The sequence below is a fragment of the Muscardinus avellanarius genome (genome assembly GCF_963383645.1).
Source record: "Muscardinus avellanarius genome assembly, chromosome: 3".
NCBI classification, from domain to species: Eukaryota; Metazoa; Chordata; class Mammalia; order Rodentia; family Gliridae; genus Muscardinus; species Muscardinus avellanarius.
In genome coordinates this window covers 110,996,770-111,007,411 of record NC_137788.1, presented here as the reverse complement: position 1 = coordinate 111,007,411, position 10,642 = coordinate 110,996,770, and the positions used below count along the sequence as shown (strand labels likewise).

Below are 10,642 nucleotides of genomic sequence, written 5' to 3'. Positions count from 1 at the left end.
GATGGGGAAGGTGGCTGAAGACAGGACATCCGCCCTCCTCCCTTCCCCATCGTGGGCTCAGTGGCGCTAGACACAACCAGAGTCCATCCAAAAAAAAAAAAAAATAAGACTGGGATTTTATTTCAATGGCAAACTCCGATTCCTCGAGGCCCAGGCTGCAGTGGGCAGCCCCCCCCCCCCTCTGGTCCTTCAGCCCCACCCCTTATCCACTGAAGGGATGGAAAGGAGCCCAAGGCCTCTGCCCAGGGAGGCTGGCAGGAATGTGCAGTCAGAGAGGCCATCTGTGGTGAGCTGGCACGACCCCGGGCCCTCCCTACCCAGCAATCTCTACGGCCATAGCTGTGACAGGGACAGACCTTGGGACGGACAGGCAGTCCAGCGGCGGAGGGCACAAGGCAGCCTCCTGGCTCCCAGCCAAGGAATGGTGAGAGTGCAGAGCTCAGGGGCAGGAGAGGCCAAAGAGGAGAGGCCCGGTGGGGAGAGGGAGGCCAAGGCCCCCAGTTTTGGTACCCGGGAAAAGTCGGTCCAGTTTCAGTGGGCATGGGGAAGGAATGTATTAGTAAGTACAGGGGAGAGGTTGCCCATCAGCACCCCCAACCCTGGCAGGGAGGGGCGTGAGAGCTCAGAGACTCTTGGGGAATGTCCTGCTAAAATATACATATACATATATATTAACCATTGGGGGGGGGGCAGCGCAGGTGGGATCAGAGGATCTGGCGGGGCATCCCGTAGCCGGTCATGCCCGCCTGCGACGCCCCACGGTTGGTGCCCATCTGTAGCCCGATCACGTTCTTGCCCTCTTGCAGCTGATTGTCTGAGAAGTTCCGAGGGTTCTCCTTGGATTTCCTGCATAGGGAGGGAGCGCTGGTTAGGGGGAGGCACCTGGAAATCTCTACACTGGGTCCAAGCACTGGAACAGTTCTGTCCCTGAGAGCTTTGAGCATCGTGAAGCCGCCTCCTCATCTTTACAAACAGACAGGCACCCGCCACCCCAGGATTCATGAGGATCAAGTCAGGCGAGTTATGGGCAAGTATTTTTGTATAGGACCAATTGCTAGAAACATCACTTCTGTGGGGTGTTGGAGACTGACCCCAGGGGCATTCTACCTCCAAACTACACCCCCAGCCCTATTTTTTATTCTTTATTTTGAAACAGGGTCTCACTGAGTTGCAGAGGGCCTCACTAAGTAGCTGAGGCTGTCTGCGAACCTGGATCCTCCTGTCTCAGCCTCCCAAATGCTAGGATTACAAGCGTGCACCACCACGCCTAGCTAGCTCTGTTGTTGTTTTTTAAATTTTGAAACAGGGTCTCGCTAAGTTGCTGAGGACCTCGCTAAGTTGCAGAACTTAGCTAAATCTGCTCAGGCCTCAAACCCGTGACCCTCCCATCTCCACCTCCCGAGTACTGGGAATACAGGTGTGTGCCATCGGGCCCTGGCCAGAAACAACATTTCTTTCCCAGGGACAGGATGGGCTGGACACTGCTCCTGCAGGGCCCTCGGTAATACTTACTTAGGAAACCAGTTAGGATCCCCAGAGAAGAGCCCATCGTCCCGGGCCACCGCCAGCCCACCCAGGTTCATCAGCGTCCTCTGCACACAGGCCATGTTCTTTGCTGGGAGAGAGAAGATGGAGACATTGGTTTCAGCAGGGCTGGGATCCTGGACGCCCTCCAGCTGAAATGGCCCAGCCCAATCCCTAGCCTCCAGGAGCACAGCCCCAGGCCTCCCGGGCCAGGGCCCACCTTCCCACAGGTCAACGGTTTGGAAGATGTCAGTGGTGTTAATTCCATAGGACTCGGCGGCCAGCAGGAACTGAGAGATCTGCTCCATCTGCTTAAAGGCCATGGTGGACGCCTGGATCTTCTTCACCGGGGCCTGCCCCTCGGGGTACAGGCTGTTGATGAGTTCACACAGCACCTGGTGGGGAAGGCAGGGCAGAGCTGAGCTGGAGGCCTGGGTGCTGCAGGGCAGCCGTCACGGAGAGCAAGGCAGAGCAGCTCCTTAACCGGAGTGAGCCGCTGTGGGGCCCTCTCTCCCAGCACCCTGCCTCTGAGCCCAGAGCAAAAAGCCAGGTTTCAGCAGGGTGTGGTGGTTCACACTTAGAATCCCAGCATTTGGGAGGCTGAGACAGGAGGATGGCGGTTTGTGGACAGCCTCAGCTACTTAGCGAGGCCCTTTGCAACTCAGTGAGACCCTGTGTCAAAAGAAAGAATAAAAAACAGGGCTGGATGGAGCTCAGAAGTAGAATGCCCCTGGGTTCCATCCCCAGCACTGCAAAAAAAAAAAAAAAAAAAAAAAAAATAGGGCTGGGGGTGTAGCTCAGATAAAAGACCCCTGGGTTCCATCCCTAGTACGGAAAAAAAAAAAAAAAAAAAAAAAAAGCCAGGGCTCCAGGGCCCTTGCTATCCCAGTCCACCGCTCTGTCTTTAGAGTCCCTCTTCCTAGAACACTCTCCGACTGTGCCTAGGGCCTGCCCTCCCCGGGCCCCTGCTCCGTTCTCCGCTCACCGTGCCATCCTTAAGCCAGTTCTGGAAGTTGTCGCGCCCGGGCTGAGGCCGGCCCACGTCCTTGCGGCACTGCGTGGTGATCCACTGGACCAGGACCTGCTCCAGGTCCGGGTCGTACTGTTTCTGGATCTTCTGCTGCACCTCCCTGCTCAGGCCGTACGATGGTCCCCTGTTGGCCATTCTGTGCGGCTGGGTGGCTGTGAGAAGGGACAGGAGAGGGCCCGTGGTCAACACTCTGCAGCGCCTGGGGCGGGGATGCAGCCTGTGCGGGCATACATCAAATGAGGCAGCTCTCACTGGACCCTCTCTCCTGGATCGGCGCTGGAACTGCGCTGCTCAGAACTCTGGGAAGTGTGGGGCCACACAGACAACCCCTGGATTCCCCCACCCCACGACAAGCAATCTGTCTCCTAGACTGAGAAACCTCGCTAAAATTCACTGGACGCCTTTAATCCCAGTACTCGGTAGGCTGAGGCAGGAGGATCGCAGGTTTGAGGCCAGCCTCAGCAACTTAAGTGAGACAGACTCTCAGCAGCTTTGCAAGATCCTGTTTCAAAAAGTAGCTCAGATCCGGCATGGTGGCACACGCTTGTCATCCCAGCATTCTGGAGGCTGAGACAGGAGGATCGCAAGTTTGTGGACAGCCTCAGCTACTTAGTGAGGCCCTCTGCAACTCAGTGAGGCCCTGTATCAAAATAAAGAATAAAAAATAGGGCTAGGAGTGTAGCGTGGAGGTAGAATGTCCCGGGGTTCTATCCCCGGCACCTCACAAAATAAAAAAAATACTAAGGATGTTGAGATGGGGAGAAGATCCTGGACCATCCAGGTGGCCTTACTAACTGAAAAAGGGAGGCAGGTAAGCCAGAGTGGGGACGCCAGGAAGGAAGCAGAGGCCGGGAGTCTGCAGGGTCCTGTGCCAAGCCATGCAGGTGGCCTGGGGTGGCGGTTGGGCCAGGGAATCTGGGCAGGTTGCCCAGCCGCACCGAGTCTGAGCCAGTTTCCTGCTGGGGTCTCCTGCGCGGCCGTAAGGTACTGCACGCGGGTCACTACCTGTCTAGTGGTTTGTTATAGAGGAACTGAACTGAACCCAGGAGGCCTGGGTGATATTTTTCAGGAAACCTGGCAAGAGGGGAAAGGACTCAGCAGGGTTTCTTGGTGTGTGTGTGTGTGTGTGTGTGTGTGTGTGTGTGTGTGTGTGTATACATCGCGCGCGCAAGTGTGTGTGGCTGGAACCCACAGGCATTCTACCTCTGAGCTACATTCCCAGCCCTATTTTTTATTCTTTCTTTTGAAACCGGGCCTCACTGAGTTGCAAAAGGCCTCATTAAGTAGCTGAGGCTGGCCGCGAACCACGATCCTCCTGTCTCAGCCTCCCGAACTCTGGGATTACAAAGGTGCACCACCACGCCCGGCATCAGGGTTTCTTTACCTTAGCTTCAAAGCCTTGGTTAGCAAAAACTGATGGTTTCTGAGCACTGGCCTGCACTGGCAGAACCTGACAGTGGTCAGTGCGCCCCACCCAACACCCCAGTGCCAGGTCCCAGGTCCAGAGAGTCCTGGGGGTGCTGATGATGCTAAAGGGACATGCCTCCTCCCAGTTCCAGCTCCAGACCCCCTCAACATGGGCTCTCCTCTTGCCAACCAAAGGGGACCCTCAGGACAGACAGACAGCTGGGCTCTAGGAGAGGAAAGGGAGCCCCACCCCTTTTCTCTACATCTCTGGCCCCAGGCCAGGTCAGACTGCAGGATGAAGTCACTGGGCTCCCTGCCCAAGCCCCCAGGTCAAACAATCCCACCACTTCTCAGTGTGCCTCTCAGCTCTGCTGAAAGTCCCAAGGAGCCCAGCGGCCCCCATGGACTCAGAAGAGGTTGTGGGGGCTCCGGTCACCCCTCCCCCACACTCCCTTCTCCTCCCCCACCCCCGGCTTATCCAGCTGCAGTTTCCTTCCGGCAGAAATCCTCCCCAAAAAGCAGTTATTTTTAAACCTCATTAAGAGTGACCCACCCCCCACTTCCCCAGCCTAAAAGGCCAGCCAGATAAATGTCAGGCGGGGTCCTGAACCACACGGCTGGCCACACACACACACAAGACAGCAGCTGGTATAGCAGAGCTGGGGAGAAGGGAAGGCCAGAGTCCAGTCTCCCCAGCTGCCTGCCTGCCCGCCCGCCAGCCCGCTTAGCCACCACCCAGTCTACAGCCTGTCTTTTTTGGTGTTTTTTTTTTCAGTACTGGGGATGGAATTCAGGGGTATTCTACCCCCAAGCTACACCCCCAGCCCTGTTTTTTATTCTTTATTTTGAAACAGGACCTCAGTGAGTTACAGAGGGCCTCGCTAAGTAGCTGAGGCTGTCTTAAAACCGCGATCCTCCTGTCTCAGCTCCCAAATGCTGGGATTACAAGCGTGCAGCACCACGCCCAGCTCCAGCCTGTGATTTTTGCCCACAGGGAAAGGCTGGAGGACAAGGTTGCAAGAGAGAGGACTAAAGGCGGTTTCATCCGCAAGCCCCTGGCCCTCCCTTCTGGGAGCGACTCCACTGCGGGCACCTGAGTCTCAGAGCTGCTTCCAGGGGTCACTGAGACACAGGGAAAGAAAGGGCAGGAGAATGATTAACCTGGACACCAGGGTGGAGACAAGGTCAGACCCTTCAGCCTAGGGTAAAGCGGCCTTCCCAGACCCGGCTGGGGTTCCAGGGGGCGTGCAGAGGTTCCCCTCACTCTGGGGCCTGCACACAGCTGGCAGGATTGTCCTCCCCAGCTGCAGTGTCTCTGCCCCACTCTGGGGCCATTGCCCCACAGCCCTGGGGTGCCAGAGCCTCCGGGTGCAGTTCTGGGAAGGCGCAGGCCCAGCCTGGCCAGCAGCTGCTTCTCCTCCCCACCCTCTTGGGCAGGCAGGCAGATGATGGGCAGCAGCTGCTGCAGCTGGAAAGACCCACCCTAGGGGCACCCCGGGGACCAAACACCCCCCAAAAAGAAAGAAAAATAGCAGCACTTCTGGCTGCCCGGAGGAAGAGCTGCGCCCAGCTGGAAGACAGGTGTGGGGTCCTTAGGGGGACAACAGCTGAGCAAGTTGGGTGGTGGGCTGGCACGGAAGCCCACAGCTGTGGGAACAGCCCTTGCCCCACCCTGAGATACAATGCTGGGAAAGGGGGAGGGGCGAGGAGAGGGCCCTGCCGACTGGAGGCCAAGGACCTGGAAAAGGGGACACCAGGGGGACTTTGGGATGCTCCGGGCTCGGGGAAAGGCCAGGGGACTGTCCATTCATTACCCATATGGGACACAGGGGGACTTTCCAGCTCAGATCTGGGCAGGGGACTGTTCTGGAAGTGGTGGGCTGTGGGCGAGGGGCTGCCTTAGGGCAGAGCCCCCTTCCCAGGGCAGCCCCCCACCACCTGGAGTCCAGAGCAAAAGAAAAGGCTTTGGCTACACAAACAGGAAGCCGCAGGCCTGCTCGGGAGGAGGGGAGGTGGAGGCCAAGCGTTGCCAGGGCTTCTGTGTACCAAACAGAGGCCTGTAGGCCTGGGAGGGGCCCCAGAGGGAAATGCCCACTCCTCCGGTTTCTGGGAAGGCGGCTCTGGCATTGGACACTAGTGGCGCGCTAGCAGCTCTATGGGGCATCCAGGTGCGAGGGCCACACAGAGGCACCAGGGCTGGGTGGCCATCAGAAGTCCAGAAGTAGTTCAGGAGCCCTGCCCCTGGGAAGGGCGGCCCAGGGGAGCTCTGAAGCCCCCAGGTGGAGGTCCAGAGTGCAGGCTCAGGGGCTAATCCCTCCAACAGGGGCAGGGAGAAGTACAAGAGGAGGGGTCTGCAGTGGCCCAAGCCCGTTGGTTCTGAAGGGCACAGCCAGCCGGCCTACAACACACACACACACACACACACACACACACACACACACACACACACACACACACCGCCTGCCCTCTGCAGTTGGCCTTGCAATAAGAAGGAGAAAGTGGGAGGAGGCTGGAGCCTGGAGACCTGCCCCAGACAGGCACTTGGAGTCTAAGCCACAGGTCAGCCTGCTCCTGCCCAGACGGCCCCTACGGTTTCCAAGGGCCCCCCAGACCCTCCCCAGGGGCTGGTCCCTGAAGGCAAGCGAGAGTCCACTTCCGGCCCCACAGGTCCGCCCCCACCCCCACAGCCATATACCCCTGGGCCGTTACTGGGATGAGTCACCACCACTTGCCCGCCACTGGGGTGACGCAGTGGTCTAGGCAGCCTGCCCGCCCCAGCCACCGCCGGCTTTCCCAGCAGCAGGGGGTGCCGGAGGAGGCGGGGAGGGGGGGGCAACCACCCCCCACCTCGCTCAGATCCGGCGCTCTGGGGCTGCCAGGGCGGCAGCCCCCAGATGCCTGGGGCCAGGGACTCTTGGAGACCACTGAAGCATCGCACAAGGCGAGGCCACCGTGGGACCCCCGCACAGAGACCCCTGCCCCTGCCTGAGGCCCCCGGAGTCCCTAGAAAATAGGGCTCGCAGAAGAAGTACAGGAGAGCGGCCTCGAGGGCGCCGAGGGCAGGCAGTGCCCACAAGTGCACCTGGACCCCAAAAGTGCAGGATCGGGCCAACCAGCCCCCACCCCAACGCAGCCAGCCAGAGTCAGCAGGAGGTGCTGGGTCCCTGAACCCCTATGCGGGCGGACGCTCCGTCCATGCACCCGCAAACCTCGCCTGACCTCATCGCCCAGCTATGCCAGCTGGCGCTTGCTAGGGACCTGAAAGCTCCGGGGTGGGGAGCAGAGCGGCCCTCCTCGCTCCCACCTGGATCCCCAAGCCCCCTGCAGCAAGCCTCAAACTCTGCCCTTCCGGCTTTCTATGGTTCAGTCATCCCCCACCCCCACCCCCTATCACACACAGGACACCCCACCCTGCCGTCCAGGTGCTCTGGCCCTGCTCACCGTCCGAGTGGGCACGGAGCTTCGAGAGCTGCGTCCGCAAAGCAGGGGCTGCAGGAGCGAATGGTGGGCCCCGGCCGGGTTGGCCCGAGGTTTTCTGGAGGGTCCCGCCTTAGACGGGGCGGACCCAGGGCGGACCCAGGGCGGGGCAAGGGCCAAGAAGGTTTAAAGGATCGGCAGCATAAAATCAGGAGGAATGCCTGTCCAGGGTGTACCTGAAGGCCCTAAAGGACCTCAGACACCGCCCAGCAGCCCCCAGACCGAGTCCAGCAGGAAACCTCCCTAGATTAGCTCAAGACTTGGGTATGTTAAAACTGCTAGCTTTAAAGGCGGTCCGGGTAAATGGAGGCACAGGAAGCCCCGCCCAGGAACAAGTGACTTGGAGTGTCATGGCCCTGGGCTGGCAGGCGGCTTCCTACCTTCTTCAAGCCTGGGCAGAGAACGAGCACTGAGGTCACTCCTCGCCCCAGGGTGAAGGGCGGGGCAGGGTAGAAACCCAGGGCTCACACCTGACTTCTTTGAGCTGCGGCTCCTTCTCCAGCACCTCTTCTTAGATCCTGGGTGTATCAGAAGCAGACCCCTCAGTGCAGGAGGTCAGCAGAGGCCCCCTCTGTCTCTTAAACTTCCTGGAGTCCTGGCAGAGTCCACCTGGGTGGCACCCGGCTTACAACCATCAGGGTTTGGGTTATAGCTGTATTGAACCCAGGGCTGCAAACTAGACAAGCCCCAGGCCAGAGGCTTTCTTCACCTAACAGTAAGGTGGGCCCAGTATTTAGAGAGGTCAGCCATCAATCCCCTTTCCAATCTCCATCCCCAGCCTGTCCTATGAAGTGTGGACTTTTTTTTTTTTTTTTCCAGTATTGGGGATGAAACTCGGGGGCTTTCTACCTCTGGGTTATACTTCCAGACCTATTTTATATTTTATTTGGAAACAGGGTCTCACGGAGCTGCTGAGAGCCTAAGTAGCTGAGGCTGGCTTCGAAACCATGCGATCCTCCTGTCTCGGGATTACAAGCGTGTGCCACCACGCCCGGATTTGAAGTGTCAATCTTGACAGGCTTGTAACCCCAACATTTGAGGCTGAGACAGGAGGATCGTGGTTCTCAAATGACCTCAGCTACTTGGTGAGGCCCTTTGCAATTCATTGAGACCCCGTTTCAAAAGCAGAATGCCCCTGGGTTCCATCCCCAGTACACACACACACACACACACACACACACACACACACACACACACACACACACGGATAAATGGATTCCTCTGTTCCTTTACAAGAGCTGCTCCTCTGCTGGGGAAATTTATCGCCTGCTCTGACCCTTAACTGCTGTGTGAATTTGGGGCAAGTTACTAAAACCCCCCATGCTCCGGTTGCCTTGTCTACAAAACAAGCCACAGAGCATCAGAGCTAAGAGCAGCGCTCGGCACTTGGAGAATGTCCTCGTCATCCTTGTGGCCTTCTGTGAAGATCCCAAGCTCCCCCATTTGTCCCGGAACATGCTGTAAACACTAGATGTTTGTGAACTGGAACTGAACATTTTCCTTTGTGCTACCATAAGAACCAACCAACACATAGCTTTATCACAGAACTTATCACATTACACTGTAACTTCTGTGACTTTTTTTTTTTTTCCGGCATTGGGGGTGGAACCCAGGGGCATTCTACCCCTGAGCTTCACCCCCAGCCCTATTTTTTATTCTTTCTTTTGCAACAGGGTCTCACTGAGTTGCAAAGGGCCTCACTAAGTAGCTGAGGCTGGCTGTGAACCACAATCTTCCTGTCTCAACCTCCCCAATGCTGGGATTACAGGCGTGTGCCACCACACCCAGCTTTTTCTTCTCTTCTCTTTTCTTTTTTTTTTTTTTTTTTTAATACTGGGATGGAACTCAGGGGCATTGTACATCCAAGCTACACCCCCAAGCCCTGTTTTTTATTCTTCATTTGGAAACAGGGTCTCACTGAGTAGCAAAGGGCCTCGCTAAGTAGCTGAGGCTGTCCACGAACCATGATCCTCCTGTCTCAGCCTCCCAAGTACTGGGATTACAAGCGTGCATACCAGCTGGAAATGTGCATTTTCTCAGGCTGCTGGCTTAATGGCTAGTCTTGGTAGCAAACCTCAGTGAGCACTCAACCCGTGCTTTTTGAAGGATTGCTTAAGGCATCCCATTCACTCAGAAGAGTCCCCTCTTCAGCTGGGTATAGTAGCGCACACCTGTAGTCCAGCTACTTGGGAGGCTGGGACAGGATCACAGGTTCAAGGACAACCTCAGCAAATAGTGAGACTTTCAGCAACCCAGGGAGACCGTTTCAAATAAAACTGAAGAAGAGGGGTGTGAGAGAAGCTTGGCGGTAGAATCAATCCCCTGGGTTCAGTTCCTGGTACCATGAATAAAAAGGAGAAGGAGGAGGCAGAGAAGTCCAGTCTTCTTTCAGGGTCTAGACAGTTTCCCACTTCTAGCCGGGTGTGGCAGCGCACGCTTGTCATCCCAGTACTTGGGAGGCTGAGACCAGAGGATCGTGATTCGCGGCCAGCCTCAGCTACTTAGTGAGGCCCTCTGCAACTCAGTGAGACCCTGTTTCAAAGTAAAGAATAAAAAATAGGACTGGGGGTGTTGCTCGGAGGTAGAATGCCTCTAAATTCCATCCCTAGTACCGCAAAAAAAAAAAAAAAAAATTCCCACTTTTTCTTAGATTTAAAGCTAGATTGCGATCCGGGCGTGGTGGCGCATGCTTGTAATCCCAGTACTTGGGAGGCTGAGACAGGAGGATTGCAGGTTCAAAGCCAGCCTCGGCAGCTTAGTAAGGCTCTCAGCAACTTAGTGAGACCCTGTTTCCAAATAAAATATAAAAATAGGTCTGAGGGTATAGCCCGGAGGTAGAAGGCCCCTGGGTTCCACCCCCAGTACCACAAACACACACAAAAAAGCTAGATAGCACACAGAAACACTTTTTTCCAGAATTTTTTTATTCACCCGTAAAAAAAATTCACCCACACCACAAACATCAAGCGTATACACACACACACACACACACACACACACACACACACACACACACTCACACAGACTAAGATCCGTTCCAATCCCCAGATTCAACAAGGGGGTCAGCACATACGTCCCATACCAAGTTCACCCAAGCTCACCCAAGCCCGCCATCAGGGTCAGTGCCCGGACACAGTGTCCGAGTGTGTCACGAGGTCCCATGGGGGGGCCTCCTTTGCAGGTCCATGTGTCCCCTTCCCAGCC

General features: G+C 56.7%; 1 protein-coding gene across 1 annotated transcript; it reads right to left on the bottom strand.

Moving 5' to 3' along the window:
* On the bottom strand, window positions 1–2,689 carry TAGLN2 (transgelin 2; the record flags this gene model as incomplete). Its single annotated transcript, XM_080691129.1, has 4 exons — window positions 1–846; window positions 1,513–1,615; window positions 1,745–1,919; window positions 2,510–2,689. 4 exons carry the CDS (start codon window positions 2,687–2,689, stop codon window positions 705–707), a joined length of 600 nt encoding a protein of 199 aa, XP_080547255.1. The 3' UTR covers window positions 1–704.
* Window positions 2,690–10,642: the final 7,953 nt, after the last annotated feature.